Source organism: Oncorhynchus nerka, linkage group LG1 (assembly GCF_034236695.1).
Source record: "Oncorhynchus nerka isolate Pitt River linkage group LG1, Oner_Uvic_2.0, whole genome shotgun sequence".
In the NCBI taxonomy this organism is placed as follows: domain Eukaryota; kingdom Metazoa; phylum Chordata; class Actinopteri; order Salmoniformes; family Salmonidae; genus Oncorhynchus; species Oncorhynchus nerka.
The window spans coordinates 9485312-9505251 of record NC_088396.1 but is presented as its reverse complement, the minus strand read 5'-3'; the positions used below and the strand labels follow the sequence as shown (position 1 = coordinate 9505251).

The 19940-nt window shown below is 44.5% G+C and overlaps 1 protein-coding gene across 4 annotated transcripts in view; it reads left to right on the top strand.

The window, feature by feature from the left end:
• adarb1b (adenosine deaminase RNA specific B1b) overlaps nt 1-18817 on the top strand; it is a 171360-nt gene extending 152543 nt beyond the window's left edge. For 3 of the 4 annotated variants that reach the window (XM_029670927.2, XM_065001522.1, XM_029670754.2), the window contains 8 exons: nt 349-1274; nt 4695-4809; nt 5277-5445; nt 5724-5875; nt 7602-7770; nt 12707-12888; nt 14625-14803; nt 15038-18817. In XM_029670927.2, coding sequence (XP_029526787.1) covers nt 349-1274; nt 4695-4809; nt 5277-5445; nt 5724-5875; nt 7602-7770; nt 12707-12888; nt 14625-14803; nt 15038-15214 — 2069 coding nt within the window. In that variant the 3' untranslated portion in view covers nt 15215-18817. The remainder of the gene's footprint in view (nt 1-348; nt 1275-4694; nt 4810-5276; nt 5446-5723; nt 5876-7601; nt 7771-12706; nt 12889-14624; nt 14804-15037) is intronic. The other variant, XM_029670844.2, reaches the window with a different exon arrangement.
• The last annotated feature ends 1123 nt before the right edge of the window (nt 18818-19940 follow it).

Genomic DNA, 19940 nt, shown 5'->3' with positions numbered 1-19940 from the left:
CATCACTGATTTCCCCATTGATGTAATAATTGCATGTATTGTATAGATGGAAATCCCTCTTGCCATGTTATAAAATCCAAGAATGTACTGTCCTATCAATATTACAATTTATATTTATGACATGTGCTTCAGGCTATTTTTCTCAAATGTCATTTCTAAATGGATTTTCCTTTTAGATATATGTTTGATCCTTTGCGTTAAATGCATTATCAGTTAAGCCTCACTACCAAATAACGATAACACACATCACCAGGTCAGTTCCAAAGAGTGATATAGGAATCTATAAATTTTACATTTACAAGATCCTGCAACGAAGGCGTTGTAAGTTACTCTTTCTGGGCACCGCAGGTTCGAGCAGCACCGACGTTAAGGAAAACCGTAACCTGGACAACGTCTCCTCCAAAGAGGGGGCAGCTGTAGGCGAGCAGCTCCCCAATGGCAGTGGCGGGGGCAGCAGGAAGCGCCCCCTAGAGGAGGGCAACAATGGCCACACGCTGTCCAAGTTCCGGGCCAAGAAGCGTAAGAAAACACCGGGCCCGGTTCTACCAAAAAATGCACTTATGCAGCTGAATGAAATCAAGCCGGGGCTACAGTATAAGCTGCTGTCTCAAACAGGTCCGGTCCATGCTCCCGTGTTTGTCATGACTGTTGAGGTCAACGGTCAACTGTTCGAGGGCTCAGGTCCGACTAAGAAGAAGGCCAAGCTGAATGCGGCAGAAAAGGCCCTGCGCTCCTTTGTCCAGTTCCCCAACGCCTCCGAGGCGCACCTGGCTATGGGCCGGACACTGACAGTCAACACGGACTTCACATCCGATCAGGCCGACTTCCCAGACATGCTCTTCAATGGGTTTGAGACGCCCGCACCACCCGAGGACTCCTTTTATCTGGGATCCAATGGCAGCAGCTCCTTAAACTCGCTGGGAGAGTATCCCCTGCCCTCCACGCCAGGTGCTAACCTTGCCCAGGCACCGTTGCCCCCTCCCTCCTCCTTCACCTCAAACTCGAGCGGAAAGAATCCCGTCATGATCCTCAACGAGCTGAGGCCGGGCCTCAAGTACGACTTTGTGTCGGAGAGCGGTGAGAGCCACGCCAAGAACTTTGTCATGCAGGTGTCGGTGGACTCACAGCAGTTTGAGGGCTCTGGACGAAACAAGAAGCTGGCCAAGGCCCGGGCCGCCCAGGCAGCCCTCTCAGCCCTCTTCAACATGCAGCTGGACCAGACACCCTCCCGACAGCCCATCCCCAGAGAGGGACTGCAGCTCCACCTACCCCAGGTAAGTTCCCAAACCTAGGTCCCTCTGAACAAGCCAACTCTGCCCCCAGTCAAGGCCCTTTTAAAACAGGACATAGAACATAGAATCTGCAGTCACTGACCATTTTTAATGGGAAAGAGTGTTTTATACTCTACATGTCATTTTTTCAGGCACAGAGCAAAGGCATCAGAGCTTCCCCAGAAGCCAAAACACTTATGCAAGGCTTTCTCAAACACTGTTGTGATTTGGGATTTTTTTAAATGGGAGGAATATCTGGATATGTTTTGGTCAAAGAAAGCAATCTGCTGAGAATTTCAGTGTTTGAGAATAGTTCTTATGTCATACTTTAAACTGGGAAAATGTACAATAGGCTTATGTAGTTTGAAAGCTCTGAGGACACAGAGGTATTTTCACTACTGGAATGAACAATATCCCTCTCTTGTTGATTTCAGTTAGATATCCTTTCTAGATATTACAAACGACAACATCTGAACGCCTTTGTAATCGCAATGCGTTCGAGCGAATCTAAAGAATCCCAGTGTCAGTCGCATGCCTTTACTAGCTCATATCTTGAAATATTCTCTTCATGAAAGTCCCCACTGGAAGGTTCAGTTCTCTTGCCAATCATCGCTGGATTTTACATTCATTGAAAATGTAGATGAAATGATCAGGCCCGACGGATGATAGAAGATGAGACAGGATATGAAAATGTGCGGTGCTTCAGTGGTGAAACGGCTGTGTGTACATGTGAGACATCTATTTACACATCTCCTAATTGGGCTCCCCTAATCGGCAGCTGAGAGAACACCTCTATCTTATTTAGCATCGCTTTTTTTTGAGTTGTGTTGAAAAAAAAACAATATTGACTGTCCAGGCTATTTCGTACCTAGATGTGGGACCTATTTAAGTTGAAGCACTGTCAGGGCTTCTCAGAGTTTAGAGTTGGGGTTAATTCCATAAGAAACTTGAAATACAATGATTTTTAGTTAAGTCGTGTTTTACATCACTTGTTTATAAAAGCACTGTTTCTTGAAGATGTTGTTTTTAACACTCTTGTATAAGAGAAACACTTTCGATATCGAATGTGATTGTGCTTCAAATGTAATATGACGACCGTGGTTAGGGCTAGGGCTCAGTAGCGGTTTATTGGGGTGTTGTGGCTGGAAGTCAGACTGCATCTAGATCCACGCCCTCCCTCAGGCTGGATTTGCACTCCACTAGGCGTGCTCCGTAACCACTTCGTGACTTTCACACGGAGGGCTCCACACTGAGTTTTGCTACTTGGAATGCTTGGTGCAGTGTAAACCCAGGTGCTCAAAGAAGGTCTCCCTTTCCAAAGACTGTCAATATCCTAGCGCTGGTTCAGTTTTATATGAATTGGGGAGTGAGGATGGGGATTGGTTTGGGATTTTTCATCACAGAAGTGACTTGTCAAAGTCGTGCCAGTGCGTGCAGAGAGTGCCGTCTGGACAGGAAAGCAGCTTGTGGGGCACACTGTCAACGGCTTCAATTGTCCCCCCCACTTTCTTTATTTACTCTCGCTCCACTTGTCATCGGTCTGCTTCCTTCAACCCGGGCAGCTCGTGTCAACGATGCTGCACCCGCTAATTGGTCTATTAATTCTCTGTCGGTTAATATTTATTAAATGTACCTTCAGCCCAGCTGAAGCGGTCACTCCATATGGACGGGGGCTAATTGGAAAATCAGGAAAACATGAGTGATAGAGTACATTTTTATTGCCAGAATGGAATTGTTTCACTGTTTTTGGCTGGCTGTTTTGTTCCACGACGGATAACACAGACGTCCACGCGTTTCAGTGCTGCCTGCAACCAATTCCCAGAAGTCAAATTATCCCACTCCAACTGGGTGACTCTGAAGTACTGGGGAAGTAATATTTGGACTAATCTTTTTAATTTGTGCCTATTCAGCCGTCGCCTCTCCTTGGCTGTAATCATTTTCCTCTGTATTAGTAAATGGATAAAAGCGAGCAAAAGGAACGGCCACTGTCAAGGAAAAGAGATGCATTAAGTCCATTCGAGGTTCCTGCTGAGATTCGATTCTATATATGCCGACTGTATAAGACTTTTGGCTCAAATGAGGACAACTCACATTTCTATCCTTAATATTCTTAATATTCTATGTAGACAGCTGCTTGTCGAACATCTCATTCCAAAATCATCGGCATTAATATGGAGTTGGTCCCACTTTTGCTGCTAAAACAGCCTCCGCTCTTCTCGGAAGGCTTTCCACTAGATGTTGGAACATTGAAGCAGGGACTTGCTTCCATTCAGCTACAAGAGCATTTGTGAGGTCGGGCACTGATGTTGGGCGATTAGGCCTGGCTCGCAGTCGGCTTTCCAATTCATCCCAAAGGTGTTCAATGGGGTTGAGGTCAGGGCTCTGTGCAGACCAGTCAAGTTCTTCCACATCGATCTCAACAAACCATTTATGTATGGACCTGGCTTTGTTCACAGGTGCATTGTCATGCTGAAAGAGGAAAGGGCCTTCTCCAAACTGTTGCCACAAGGTTGGAAGCACAGAATTGTCCAGAATGTCATTGCATGCTGTAGTGTTAAGATTTCCCCTCCAATTTTCCACCGGAACTAAGGGGCCTAGCCCGAACCATGAAAAACAGCCCCAGACCTTTATTCCTCCTCCACCAAACTTTACAGTTGGCACTATGCACTGGGGCAGGTAGCGTTCTCCTGTCATCTGCCAAACCTGATTCGTCTGTCGGACTGCCAGATCGTGTGATTCATCACTTCAGAGAACGCTTTTTCACTGCTCTAGACTCCAATGGCGGCAAGCTTTTCACCACTCCAGCCGATGCTTGGCATTGCACATGGTGGCCTTAGGCTTGTGTGATGCTGCTTGGCCATGGAAATCCATTTCATGAAGCTCCCGACAAACAGTTCTTGTGCTGACGTTTGGAATTTGGTTTGGAACTTGGTAGTGAGTGTTGCAACCAAGGACAGAGGAGGCAGCTCTAGCAGGGCAGCATTTTTGTTAAACTGACTTGTTGGAAAGGTGGCATCCTATGACGGTGGGTGCCACGTTAAAAGTCACTGAAAGTTTTCAATAATGTCTGTCTATGGAGATTGCATGGCTGTGTGCTTGATTTTATACACCTGTCAGCAAAGCCGAATCCACTAATTCAAGAGGTTTCCACATACTTTTTTGTATATAGTGTATGTGAATACACTGACAGGTGACGACTAGTGCTTGAGGGTCTATAATGTCTACTCTGCTTAGTAAGTCCACATGGCTGACTCTGGCATGTGTGCGTGTGGTGGAATATGATGAAGTTGCCCCTAGATGCTGGTCTTAGGTATTAAGTTAGAGCTTTGATGTTTAAGGATTTGAGAAGGATAAACTATTTCCCAAACAGGCAGCCTGTACCTGAAGCCTGTGCTCGTTGTGTTGCGTGTCTCACCTCTACAGGTTCTCGCCGACGCCGTCTCTCGCCTGGTGGTGGACAAGTTCAGCGAGCTGACGGACAACTTCACCTCGCCCCACGCGCGACGGAAAGTCCTGGCGGGGGTTGTCATGACAACGGGTACGCTTTATCACTCCGCCTAATGGGAAAACTTGACGTTCTCCACCCTCGGAGCGTTGCTGTGTCCGCCGAACAGTACACCACTAGATTTGTACAGGCCATAAAACCCCAGCCATACTGTCAGCAGGAGGCTAATGTGTGTAGATGGGAGGAAATTCATCTTCTTAGCATCACCTGTCAATCAGGGTGCACATCAAAATCTTCCTTTTGAGGGGTCCATGTCCATGACTGGTGCTGCTGTTTATCATTGGCTATGTAAGCCTAATTTACCCCATACAATTTACAAAAAATGTAATTTCACGAGTACACACATGCACATATTTCTAAAAACCTACATGTCCCTTATCAAAAATACAATAAAATGTCAATGAAATGGAATAATGATAGAAAAGTATAAACAATAAACACAAATGGCTTTTTATTGAATGTAAAGGTGAATTTTGAACCTCTCTGATCCCCACCCCCAGGCACAGACGTGAAAGAGGCCCAAGTGATCTGCGTCTCCACGGGCACCAAGTGCATCAATGGCGAGTACATGAGCGACCGCGGCCTGGCACTCAACGACTGCCACGCAGAGATTATCGCCCGCCGCTCGCTGATCCGGTACCTCTACGCCCAGCTAGAGCACTTCCTAAGGTGAGCAGTTAGGCCATTGAAAACACAAACACACAAAATGGCTCCCATTTTGATTAGTCTTCTTTGTTGAAGCCTTCAGTGGATCATGAAGTTCTAGTAAAAGATGAATTTGTATTTAGTCGTCAAATTGAGTTCACTGTTGCAATGCTGCTTCAATTGCAGCATGGCATTCCTTTTTTTGTTCTTGCTTCAGCTGATTTCTTTTAGTTGTTTTTATTTTCTGTGACATTTGGAGCCACTGCCAACACTTTGCACCCCTTTCACCCTCTGTCTCCTAGCAACAACAAGGAGGAGCAGCAGAAGTCTATTTTCATGCGCTGTGACAAGCGTGGCTACCGGCTAAAGGACAACGTCCAGTTCCACCTCTACATCAGCACCTCGCCCTGCGGAGACGCACGCATCTTCTCGCCGCATGAGGCCGGCATGGAAGGTATGAGGCGCACCCTCCTCCCCTCTTACCTGTGACAGTAGTAGATGTCACAAACCTCTTGCTGACCCTTCTGTGCCACAATGTACAATGATGGCATGATTCCTGTCAGGCTATCCAGCGCCTGCACAATGCTTTTCGATGTGAATGCGTTCTGCCCTTAAGTGTATATGAAACCTAATTATCTTCTACTCATGGATACATTTGTGATACACGGAAACAGCATTTCTGGGGCGGCAGGGTAGCCTAGTGGTTAGAGCGTTGGACTAGTAAACGGAAGGTTGTAAGTTCAAATCCCCGAGCTGACAAGGTACAAATCTGTTGTTCTGCCCCTGAACAGGCAGTTAACCTACTGTTTCTAGGCCGTCATTGAAAATAAGAATTTGTTCTTTAACTGACTTGCCTAGTAAAATAAAAAAATTCCGACCATACTCTTCTTGCTCTTAACCGAATGCAATTCGCTGAACTATCTCTTAAATGCAAGGCTTATTGTGATTCACTCATTGATTCCATATGACTGTAAGCTTATAATGTCAATGGCTTAAATTTCGACGCTAAGTGAACATGTACATATAGGGCCGTCCCATTAGTTTTGGTGGCATGCCATCTTTAGTGACCTTGTCCCATGTGACAGCCAGACTCAATCAACCCCCACGTCAGCTCAGTCTCCATTCCCCTCACTTAGCTGGCTGACACATTTTCTTATTTAATCTTACGCTTGTTGAGAATTCCATATCGGAGCTTGTTTATTTTATTCAATTAACTCCTGTATGTTTTCCTCTTATGCCTGGTTTCATTTAATTAGAATTTAATTTTGAATGTCCAAATGCGTATTACAAACCCATTTCAACAATTCTATTAATTAGTGGAGATCTTTGTCCGTGTTTTCTCTCTCTCTCTCTCTCTCTCTCTCTCTCGCTCTCTCGCTCTCCCTCTCTCCCCGCTCTCGCCCTCGCTCTCTCTCTCTCTCCCTCTCTCTCTCTCTCTCTCTCTCTCCCCCGCTCTCGCCCTCTCTCTCCCTCTCTCTCCCTCTCTCTCTCTCTCTCTCTCTCTCGCTCTCTCTCTCTCTCTCGCTCTCCCTCTCTCCCCCGCTCTCGCCCTCGCTCTCTCCCTCTCTCTCCCTCTCTCTCTCTCTCTCTCTCTCTCTCGCTCCCCCTCTCTCTCGCTCTCTCTCGCTCTGATTACTCACCCTCTTTATATGTCACATATAAATGCTTCTGTCACATTGTTTCCCGGCATACGCAAAAACACAAAAGGAAATACCCTTGTACAATTAGCCAGTGGATTGATTAGGCTTGTTAGCCTTTTGAATTACTTTCCAACATGTAGAAATGCTGTGATTAATAACAATGAAGTTGTATTTAAAGTTATTGTCTTTTGTACCCTTCGCACTGTCGAGATGATTTGGTGTCACATGCCCTAGAAGACCACAATGGAAACAAGTATCTTGACTTTTTTTGTGTATGTATCCTCAACAATTTTGGTATATGCATCTTTTGCCTGGTGTAATATTTTATGCATTTTAAATTAAATTAAATGAAATCTGCTGTGTTAAGAGTGTACAGGCGGCCAGGATTGCTTATATATTGCTGGTGCTGATCATCAATGGCTTATTGACCGCATTCATGATTTTATGTGATACATTTCAAAGAAAATATAGAAACTGACAGAAACTGGTTTAGAGTTAATCCATTCATCCATCTGTCTTCTCCTTGTCCCCCTCCCACAGACCAAGGAGACCGCCACCCCAACCGGAAGGCACGGGGCCAGCTGAGGACCAAGATAGAGTCTGGGGAGGGGACCATCCCTGTGAGGACCAGCAACACCATCCAGACATGGGACGGGGTGCTGCAGGGAGAGAGGCTGCTCACCATGTCCTGCAGTGACAAGATCGCAAGGTAACATGGCTTTGTGTCCCCTTTTTGGTATCCTTTTCCTCACATATCCTCCTCCAAAGCCGGCAAGATTGTGAGACACCACGTAAAAGTGGTGTGTTTCAATTCAACAATTTAATTGGACATTAAACAGAGTTTATATTGAATTTGACTCTAATTCTTGCCCAGTATTTCCACTTGGAAGTGGTAGATACAGCTGCAGTATATAACCAGAGTTGGGCTATTGGTGTCTGTGTTAAGGTGTCCGTTAAGTCGATATTAGTGCAGGGTGCGGACGGTGGTGTCTGCCAATGTGTGCCGTGGTAATGTCACGGAAATAGACAGATAAAGAGGTGTCAAGACTTATAAAACACACACACACACACTCTGTCTTCCTTCAGTATGCTGTGACAGCGGGCTCTGGCATATCTACCCGCTACCCCAAAGAACTTCACCTACACACACAAGAACACACACACACACACAAGCAAACACATGCACATGCACACATATCATGCATTGACATAGAGTATCTATCAGCCACTTCCACCCATATAGCAGACTCAGCGTTGCCTCTTTAATGCATATGAATCACTGATGTATATTAACCCTGTATTGCTGATTCTATGTATTGGCCAGTGAGAGGCTTTGAAGCAACCTCTCGGCCGTATTGGCACTCCCCAGAAGAAGTTGGGTCATGCCTAGATCGCATACAGCTTTTGTCAAATTTGACGTCAAAAGTTTAATCATTTTTATATTTTCGATAACCCTAACCCTTTTCCTAACGTTAACCTAATTATCCTTACCTGCAACGTTAATTCTCCTAACCTTCTGTGTAAGTTCTCCGAATCCTGCTACGAAAAGTCAATTTTGACAAAAGCTGTATAGCTTCTAGACAAAACCAAGGAGCAGGTTTTTGAATGGAATTCTACAGTATTTCAATTAAATGTTTCAAGGACAAAATTACATGTATTTAAGTATGTTTTTGTTGTAGTGGAGACAGTAACATTAGTACTTTCAACAAATTATACTTGAAGGAAAATATTTGTATGTATTTCTTAATCTTTTATTTTTATGTTAGCTCACATAATAAATATAATTATGCATTAAGGTGTCTGTAATAGAATAAAAGTGGCAAAAACAAATGGTACATTAATAAATGCATTTCTATAGCTTCCAAAATATTTTTTTTACGATGGTGGGGATGTGTCAAGATGGAGGCACGATGGCTTTAAAACAGCGCCCTCTGATAGTCATCTACTGTACATATAAATCATTGATAGGAAAAGCTTAATGCTTGATTAATAACGGTTTGGTCAAACTAGTTATTGATGTACTTCTGTAATTGCAATCATTTAGTGTGTTTTCAGCGAGTTTTGTTTAGATTGGCCTATGATAGAGTGCATAAATTACATCCAAGTACAACAATAATATTGTACAAATTATTAATGGTGGATTGCAAAGTTGTGTAGTGGCCTGGTTTTCTAGAGCAGTTAGTTGTTTTATACAGTACCAGTCAAAAGTTTGGACACACCTACTTATTCAAGGGTTTTTCTTTATTTTTACTATTTTCTACATTGTAGAATAATAGTGAAGACAACACAACTATGAAATAACACAAATGTAGTAACCAACATTTTTTAAACAAATCAAAATATATTTTAGATTTGAGATTCTTCGAAGTAGCCACCCTTTGCCTTGATGACAGCTTTTCACACTCTTGTCATTCTCTCAACCAGCTTCATGAAGAAATATTTTCCAACAGTCTTGAAGGAGTTCCCACATATGCTGAGCACTTGTTGGCTGCTTTTCCTTCTCTCTGCGGTTCTAACTCATCCCAAACCACAGTCACCCAACCTCAAGTCACCCGACGTGACTGTGGAGTCCAGGTCATCTGATGCAGCACTCCATCACTCTCCTTCTTGGTCAAATAGGGCTCCCGAGTGGCACAGCGGTCTAAGGCACTGCATTTCAGTGCTAGAGGCGTCACTACAGATACCCTGGTTCGAATCCAGGCTGTATCACAACCGGCCATGATTGGGAGTCCCATAGGGCGGTGCACAATTGGCACCGCGTCGTCCGGGTTTGGCCGGTATAGGCCGTCATTGTAAATAAGAATTTGATCTGAACTGACTTGCCTAGTTAAGTAAATAAAAATAGCCCTTACACAGCCTGGAGTTGTGTTTTGGGTCATTGTCCTGTTTAAAAACAAATGATAGTCCCACTAAGCGCAAACCAGATGAAATGGCGTATCGCTGCAGAACGCTGTGGTAGCCATGCTGGTAAAGTGTGCCTTGAATTCTAAATAAATCCCTGACAATGTCACCAGCACACTTCCTCCTCCATGCTTCACGTTGGGAACCACACACGCGGAGATCATCCATTCACCTACTCTGCGTCTCGCAAGGTCATGGTGGTTGGAAGCAAAAATCTCAAATTTGGATTCCTCAGACCAAAGGACAGATTTCCACCAGTCTAATGTCCATTGCTCGTGTTTCTTGGCCAAAGCAAGTCTCTTCTTATTATTGGTGTCCTTTGGTAGTGGTTTATTTGCAGCAATTTGTGAAGACCTGATTCACACAGTCTCCTCTGAACAGTTGATGTTGAGATGTGTCTGTTATTTGAACTCTTTATTTGGGCTGCAATCTGAGGCTGGTAACTTTAACTTATCCTCTGCAACAGAGGTAACTCTGGGTCTTCCTTTCCTGTGGCGGGCCTCATGAGAACCAGTTTCATCATAGCGCATGGTGGTTTTTGTGACTGCACTTGAAGAAACTTTCAAAGTTGACTGACCATGTTTTAAAGTTATGATGGACTGTCATTTCTCTTTGCTTATTTGAACTGTTCTTGCCATAATATGGACTTGGTCTTTTACCAAATTGGGCCATCTTCTGTATACCACCCCTACCATGTCACAACACAACTGATTGACGCGAACACATTAAGAAGGAAAGTAATTCCATAAATTGACTTTTAACAAGGCACACCTGTTAATTGAAATGCATTCCAGGTGACTACTGTACCTCATGAAGCTGGTTGAGAGAATGCCAAAAGTGTGCAAAGCTGTCATCAAGGCAAAGGGTGGCTACTTTGAAGAATCTCAAATATTAAATCTATTTTGATTTGTTTAACACTTTTTTGGTTACTACATGATTCCATATGTATTATTTAATGGTTTTGATGTCTTCACTATTATTCTACAATACAAAAAAAAAATAGAAATAAAGAAAAACCCTGGCATGATTAGGTCTGTCCAAACTCTTGACTGGTACTGTAGGTGATAGCACTTAGTTTCTAGTAGTTATCCTGTACATCCCACTTTGTTCAGGCCCAGTCTTATTGGATTCAGGCTATATCAGGGCCAGCTGAATTGATAGGGTCCAACCCGGGTGTTTTCGCAGTCAGCCCATGACCCTGCTCACTGTCCACAGTCAAGGCGCAGCTATCTATCCCTCCCCATTAATGTACGATGCAATCTACTCCGTAACTCTCCCTCCTAGTCCCTTCCTCCAATTTCAATGCCAACAGGAGTGTCGCACACCTAATGTTTTTGAGCAAGCATTAATGGCCTTGCTATTATACTATGTAACTCGAGATGACAGTATACAGGTAGCATGTGCACTAACAGCTAACCTAGCTCATAGCCCGATTAGAGCCAGGCATAGAAAGTGTCAGAACAGACTACCCTACACTTGTTCTCTACACAACAGGTCCTCTCCTAACCTAACCATTGCAACTAAATGGTGAGGTGGAGAAAAAATGCCCCTCCTGCCATCTCTTCCTGTACGAATGATTAATGACTCGGCGATGGCTATTTACCTAAATGCACTAGCGCTGTTTGACTTAGCCCTGCAATTTCAGTGTGTTTTTTTTTTTTTACACCTTTCTCCTTGGATTACATGGCCTGCCCGGCGGCGCTATAAGGTGATGGAGGTCTAGTTTAGGTTACGTCTAGGTCTACGTCTAGGTTTACGGCTCCTTCCCTCCTGCTCCTGGCTCATTAGAAGTGTTACTCTCCAGAGTTGCTTTTTCTTTGATAAAGCAACTGATTGTGAAGGCCCTCAAAAGCCCCAATCACTTGAGCTTGATCGCCACTCTCCCTTTAGAACACTGAAGTGTGTGTGTGTGGTGTGTTGGTGGGGGAGTGTGTGTGTGTGTGTGTAGGTGGGGGAGTGGGGTGTGTGTATGTGTGTGTGTGTACATGTGTGTGTGTGTGTGTGTACATGTGCATGCGTGTGTTTGGAAAAGAGGTGGTGGTATACCAAGAACAGTGGTATGTTTTGTCTGATTATGTTTTTTGATTGTGCACCCCAGAGCCTCCATGGCCACTGAGTTTAGCTGCTATCACAAGGGGAAAAATCACGTAAATCAAATGAGGTGGGTGGGTGGATGGACTGAACAGCAGTAATGATACAGTCCAACTATCAACCCCCCTGTCGCATATGGAAGACGTCCCTGCCGGGGGCTACTGGAAAACGAGTGGTCTCCGAGACTCATGTCTTGACTGCGATTCTAGTCGGTGGCTTAATTTCACACTCTCTCTCACACACACACACACACACTCTGCCTCGGGTCAGAAGGAGGCAGGAGCGGCAGTTATCGAAGCTGTTTGTCAGGGTCTTGTTTCTGTCATCTGGTAATGGTCTGCCTGCGTGTGTCCTCTTCGAAGTCGTCGCTCGCCAAGGCAATTGGTATAGCTTCATAGAGCGTGTGGAAGGAACTGTATGGGAAAGATGGGACGGCTGTATGTAACAACATAGAATGTAGGGTGAAATAAATGCAATTGGATAGTTCCGAGTCAGAGCAGCCATTCCTATGTGTGTGTTTGTGCGGAAGTGTTTGTGTCTGTGGATGCGCATTTGTGTGCGAGTACGTTTTTGTGTCTTTATGCGTGCGCACTTGTACGTACACATGTGTGCATGTGTGTGTGTACTTATGCGTGTGTGTCCCTCTGCTGCAGATGGAACGTGCTGGGCATCCAGGGATCTCTGATGAGCTACTTCACGGAGCCCATCTACTTCTCCAGCATCATCCTGGGCAGCCTGTACCACGCCGACCACCTCTCCCGGGCTATGTACCAGCGCATCGCCGACATCGAGGACCTGCCCCAACAGTTCAGCCTCAACAGGCCTCTACTGAGCGGTCAGTAGCCTTCACCTTTAAACTTCGACTCCTTTACTTCTTTGCCCCCCCGCCCCCCAATACTCTAGCGCCTAGACTCTCATGCGCTCAGGGTCGTGTTCATTTTGGGGGACGCAACAGAACATGTTTTAAAACGTTTTGCCACAGAAAACAAAAAAAACGAGTCGAAGGTTGTCCCTTCCTGTTTCAGTCCCTCCCCGTTTTTCACCCGTTTGGTGGTTAATGCCCATGACACGGGCGTAGACTCTGATGCCAAAGAACACACCACGCTAGACTAACTCAAGTGCCACCGCATGCACATTCAAACACTCCAATACTTTCAACACTTTGCTTAGGTGGCTAGGAGGAGGCTTAGTTGGCCTCTTGTCTGTTTCCTCACACTTTCTCTGTGAAGACCGATGCAACCGGACACTGTGACTCCATGGGCAAACCCACAGTAGGCACAAGGGTAAACACCAATCATGTATAAATGTCTCCGGTAAATACCCAGCAGGACCGTGGGTAATCACATAGATGGGTCACCTACCGTAGTCTTATTGAAACACTGCCGTTGTCATCTGAGGTGACATTTACTTACCCTTCCTGTGTGAGTTTGGATAACTTCATGCCCTTTGTGCCAAATCGGTGGAATCCATGCAGCCATTTGTTATAAGGTCAGATCTGTTTAGATACTCTCAAAATGTTTATTTGACTCCAGGATTTTTCTTTGTGATATTTCATTATATATCCCTTTGTCAACCGGCTATGCGTTCTATAGCACATACAGCTAAAATAAAGTGCATTCCCCCTTCCATCCCACTGTCCAAACCACCTCCTACACCTGTTGTCAGGGTAGGGGCTAAGGCAGGGTGAGGGCTACCTAGTAACAGCATATTGTCCTTTATTTTCCATTGCACGGCGCTTTGAAATGTGTTTCTATGGCCTGAATGAACATGGCCCTGATCTCCATCCAGATCTCACACAATGCAATAGCTGTCCCGACTGGTGCGCTCAACTTCCTTCCCGCCTACCTTACCCTCTCTCCTCTTCCTCCTCCTCTCTGTCCCCTCCGATGACTCCCTGAACTGCAGGTAAAGAGATAATGGGAGGGTTATTAACTTTTTTTCCGCTTTAGGGAGTTTTGCCGTGAAGGAGCTTTGCGCTGTGGACGCTCAGTATTTAGCCCTTTAAATCATAATCCCCCAGCCAGGCAGCCCAGTGCACTGCAGAAGAGAAAGGAACCGAGGCGTTTAACACCCTCCACTGAAAGAAGGATTTATGCCTCCAATCTATCTTCTCTCTAGGCCTCTGCTTGGAGGAGCACATGTACTGTAATAGAGGCTTTATCCCAAACACACTAGGTGGACATTGTAGCGTCATGTTTTGATGGGTATTTTGTTAACGCTATCTCTGACAGATGCTGCTAGAACAAAGACTGTACAAAGACTCGCGACTTCGACCCGTCGTGCCCTCGCTTGTGGAGCAAAGGCTCGGGTTAACCACGATGAGAAGCCTTCACCAAAACCTGAAGAGTCATATGCTTTCATTCAGAGTGAATGCCTTGCTCTCAGAAGGATAAAGCGGGCATGAGTCACATTTGCGGTTTGTTAGACTTGCGTGCTTGCTTTTAGAAAGGGGAGTGAACTTTCAGAGTTAATGCCTGGGCTCGTCATTGAATCCCATTGGCTCAGCCTTGCATGCTCACTGTTAGAAGGTGGAGTTAGAGCTGCTGAGTGAGTGGCTATCTGTGATTCCAGGCATCAGCAACGCAGAGGCGAGGCAGCCGGGCAAGGCGCCCAACTTCAGCGTGAACTGGGCAGTGGGCGACCAGGCGCTGGAGGTCATCAACGCCACCACGGGCAAAGACGACATGGGGCGCGCCTCGCGTCTCTGCAAGCACGCCCTCTACAGCCGCTTTATTCGCCTGCACTCCAAGGTACGGAATGGTTCGACACACACACACACACACACACACCACAACGGCTCTCCTTGAATTAGTATTTATGACTATCAGCACTACTCACAGAGGATGTGGGCAGCATTTAAGACCAGCTGAAGCACAGATCAAGTGGTTGTACGTTTATGCACTGTACAAGTTGCTCCTCAATATCCTATTCAAAGTAGTCTTCTGCGTATCTCAACATCTGTTTTGCTCCCCTCCCCACGCCAGTTGTCATCCACACTGAGGATCAAGGTGTCCAAGCCCAGCTCGTACCACGACGCCAAGGAGGCGGCTGTAGAGTACCACAACGCCAAGCAGACGCTGATCAAGGTCTTCCACAAGTCGGGCCTGGGGGCCTGGGTGAAGAAGCCCATCGAGCAGGACCAGTTCTCCCTCAACTCCTGATCGGGCGATTAGGGGGGAACCTCTTCACTCAACCCACCGCACCCCAACCCCCCTCTCTAGACCTGAGAGAGGCTCTTTGAATCTACCAGCCACTGAGACTTCACGCGTGTGCGTGCGTGTGTGTGCGTACATGCGTGTGTGTGTGTGTGTGTGTATGTCTGTCTGAGTGTGTGTGTGTATGAGAAATAATGCACGTGGTTCTGGCCTCCTCCCTCCGTCCCCAATCACTCTGCTCTCATTCCTCATCGCTGTGACGTCATCACTTGCTGTGTCTGTCTGTTTGTTTTAAACCAACTAAAATTCAAATACCTTTTTACGTCCTTATGGCAATAAAAATGTATGGTATTTTAAACTGGAATCCTTTTTAGTCTTTTTTTTTTCGTAATATTTTACATGAGGTTGTCCATATACCATGTAGTTACTAAATAAGTACTTCTGTAACTAGAATGTACAATGATTGGCCTGATTCCATTTCTGTCATTCAGTTAAATGTAATTTCACTAGGAAACCCAAATGCCGTATGACTTCATGGTATATTTTTTTACGTATTGTGAGATTTGACCTTTTCTTTTCCTATTTTATTACATTCTTGCCCCTGTATTAAAAGCACATAGGACATGATGCTAAATACTCATCCAAAATGGTGGTTACAGTCATTGAATCATCATTCATTTGAAATATTCTCTTGTGAACATTTTACGCTTATTTATTTATTTGATGACGATGTTGGTCATTGAAACCATTCCCATTCCTATTCCATACTTGAACAGGGGCCCTGGTGGAGGCTGTTGATGATTCCCCTCGAGTCCTTTGGCCTAGAGAGTTTAGGGGATTGGGTAGGCGCTGCACGTTTTTTCTTATTGACTTAAGCCATGGCTTTGCATGGGAACTGTCTCCAAGGTCTGCAGAGCTGATTTGGTAGGGAACCACCAGGATCTCCTCGAGTGAATTTTGAATGCCAGCATCTTATTTCTGCACAGGCAGCTTCAAATCATTTTTCTCTCTTTGTATGTGTTTGTTTTTGGGGAGGGAGGGGCTTTGTTTTTAGAATTGAAACTTTTGACTCTTTTTTTTTTTGTGAGGATTGAAGGATTGCACTGTAACTGAATAATGACAGGAATGAAGTCTTTCCATCAATGACACTGCATAGGAGCTACATTACACCTTCATAAGCATGAGCCTCATGGACATTATGCATCCATGCCCTGGGCATTTATACATGCTTATGTTAACAACCTCAGTTTGAAATGTCATGGTCACAATACAAGTAAGGTGATATAACACATCTTGTGTCAACCTGGGGTTGTTATGAAGGTGTAAAGTAGTCCATATGTCATGTCATTCATAGAGAGCTGGGAAGAGCTTATGTCATCATTTAAATACCTTTTAAAGGCCCAATGCAGCCGTTTTTATATCAATATCAAATCATTTCCGGGTAACAATTAAGTACCTTACTGTAAAGATTTTTTTTTTAAACAAAAAGCAAGAATTTTTGTTGGACTTTCTGGGAGTAAACTAGCTGTTATTGGCAGAGAGGTTTGGAACTTTCTTTGTTATTGGTCTATTAACCAATTTACAGCATGTGATGTCACCATGGAAAGCCAAAACTCCCACCCATGCAAACCTGCTGATTAAAAAGTCCTGTGTAGATTGTATTTTCAACCAGCAACTATCAGGAAATAACACTGATCAACATTGTTTCACACTTTTCTAGTGTTCGTTTAATCAGCTGTTGTACACAATGATATAAAACACAGGAAAAACTGCACTGGGCCTTTAAAGGCAACACGAATGCTGATTGCTCATTGTGTGAGTAAACTTCCAAGGGAACACAAAGAAACGCATGAGAGTTTTTACAAAGTTGAGTTTGGTACCACCCACCCACCAAATGAGCAATCTGTGTATGCTCACTCCAAGTCCTATTGGTCCATATACCTGGGTATTCTATAAGCCCTGTTCTCCACTGTCTGCCGTGTGCTAATCTTTTCTATTTCAACTATTTCTACAACATGATAAACTCTGGATGCCAGTAATGACAACTTGGTCATATACCTGTAATATCAGCATTGTACATTTGTTTATTATTGAACGTTGTGCGTTGCACTTGATGGCCAGTGACAAACCACAATTTGAACCGACACGCTGCAAAAGGGATTGATATTATGAGATATTCTTTACTTAGTGTATTTTTATATCCAATATATTTGGTTCAAAACAGCAGGGGGGAGGTGTTTGGTTTGAGTCCCAGCATTGTGTGTGTCGTGTGTGTGTGTATGTCTAGAGTGAGGTGAGTGTGTGTGTGCGCATGACACAGCTCGATAAACGTCATAACAAGATATTAGAGATTGCTGTGGAATCTTCACCAAAGATTATGTCCTTGTGTTTTCCCACAATTTTCTTTTGAACTACAAAATTTTTAAAAAATGGGAATTATTTTTTTAACACCTGTGTTTCTCACACACAAATTGCTGATTAAAATATTACAATGTTTTAGTTATTGTACTTTCATTTGACCAATTGATTTGATTTGTATAGAACAATGGGTTTGTGTTCTGTTGTATTCCAGCTGCGTGATGGAATCTTACTTGTCGGGCTCTTTCAGTATATCTGTACCTGTTGATTACCAAGGTGTAAATATTGTGAACCTCTCTGATGTTATATTGCTGTGGAATGATGGGGATAGGATTAATACTGGTTAAAAATGTGATGCCTGTGCAACTATTCTTCCTTCACTGTCTAGTTCTTGTCCCCCCCCCATGAAACTGCTGGGATGTATTTGATTTGTTTTTGTCCTTTACTCTTTAAAAAAAGCTAGTCAGGTTATTTCACTGCAACGGCCAGAGATTTGCTAGTCCTTGTAGAGCAAAAGTCAAATGTCCTGTGTTGCTGTGTCCTTGTGATACAAATGTATGTTCGGAATCATGTACGTCCCCCCTACCCCCACCGACAGAGGGGGAACCATGCCACGATGCAGGCCTCAGCCAAGAGAACTGGATCAAGGTCACAAGCAATATAACCCCCAACGCCCCTTTTAATGAGGCCCAACCAGGAACGGGAGCAAAAAGAATGGCTCCCCTCCCCCTCTGTTTCCCCCCCCTTGTCGTAATCTCTTTATAAACTGACTGTCTGAAACTTTCTTTAAAGACTGCCTGCTTCTCTATAGTATGTTCCTTATTTTTTTGGACTGCACTAAAGATGTCAATCGATGATGTCATGACACAAACCGTCCCCCAAAATGGACAGGTCGAAGCTATTTCCAAGAAGCTGAACTGCAACCCTATAACCTAGTGGTCCCCGTGGTCTATAGTCCCCAGTCGGTCGTTTGGTCAAGACGGTCGGCCGCCCTGACCGCGTGGTGACTGGTGACTGTTAAGTGGTCCCTATGTGGTCCACTCGGGTGGTCAGAGAACTCCTCCACCCTCCTCACCCCACGTCCGCTGTGCAACCTGTACCCGGACCACCATCTTGCATGTGCTCCCACTCTGAAGCTGCACCTAAAGCATGACGACATACTTTTAAAGGACTCGTATGTAGAAAAATAACAGATAAATAGATATATTAAAATGAGCAAAAAATAAATAAAGGAGACCATAGTTTACTTTCTTTCGCGGAAGTTGTGTCATTCTTTGCGACGTGTGCATGGTTGTATACTGTTGTTTTGCGGAACGTATTGAGCCCATGAAACACACAGACTCCTTATCAGCAAGCAGCCTCCCATCTAGCCCTTATCATTCTGCACCATCCCACGCCGATAAGAAACCACGCCAAGATCTAAAACAAGCGCTATATTTTCACATAGAACATTGTAAAGAGAGATGGTATTGTTAGGTGTTACTCTGTCGTCAGTCGGTCTGTCAATCTCAAGGTTCAACGGGATTAGTGGACATGGGCTTTCCTTCCACTTTCATGTTTTACCTACAAATAGCTCTGGAGGTAAGGCAAGGCCATCAAAAGGTGATGCTGTGACGACTAGGTGTGTATGATGTCTGTCTGTCTGTCTGTCTCTGACTGTGTGTGTGTGTGTTCGACCTTGAAGCCCCTGCAGTGGCCGGTGGAGATGCTAAAGGTGTGTTTCTGAATTGCGTTCGGTTCCTCCAAAGAACAACTCCAAATCAATGTTGTCCTGTAATAAAACCAACAGGGTAAAAAAATAAACATTGATGTGAAAATCAGCATCAATACTTGTTGTGGGATATGATTTTCATGATCATATAAAACACAAATATCAAATTCTTACTGAGCCTGTGAAAGCCGATCAAAACATGCCTAATGACGAGCCAAGGCAGTGTACACGAGTAGCCTAAAGGAAACTCTTCCTGTCCTCCATTATTTAGGACTAGGATCTGATCAAATAAATTAAAAATTACTCTCTCAAAGGTAACAGTGGCTAGGAGTGAGATTTGGGTTAAATAATCCTTGACCTAAAACCTATACTTACATTGGTAACATTGTGGTTGACTTCTTTGTCATCAAGGCTGTTTTTTGTTTTGTTGGAATGCTGTTAGTGTCCCCAAACCCCTCCTGAACTGTGTGACCAAGTCTCTGATATAATAACATCAAAACGCTTCAATTTCTTCCATCAGCAAGCGATTGAAGGGAACATAGCTGCAGTTGGTGTAAGAAGGGTAATAGTTTAGCTCTGGGTATCCTTTTGTGTGGGTGTCAATGACTACAGTATATGTGAATGGACAAAGCCATCGATCACGTGACACGATTCCTGTGTGAA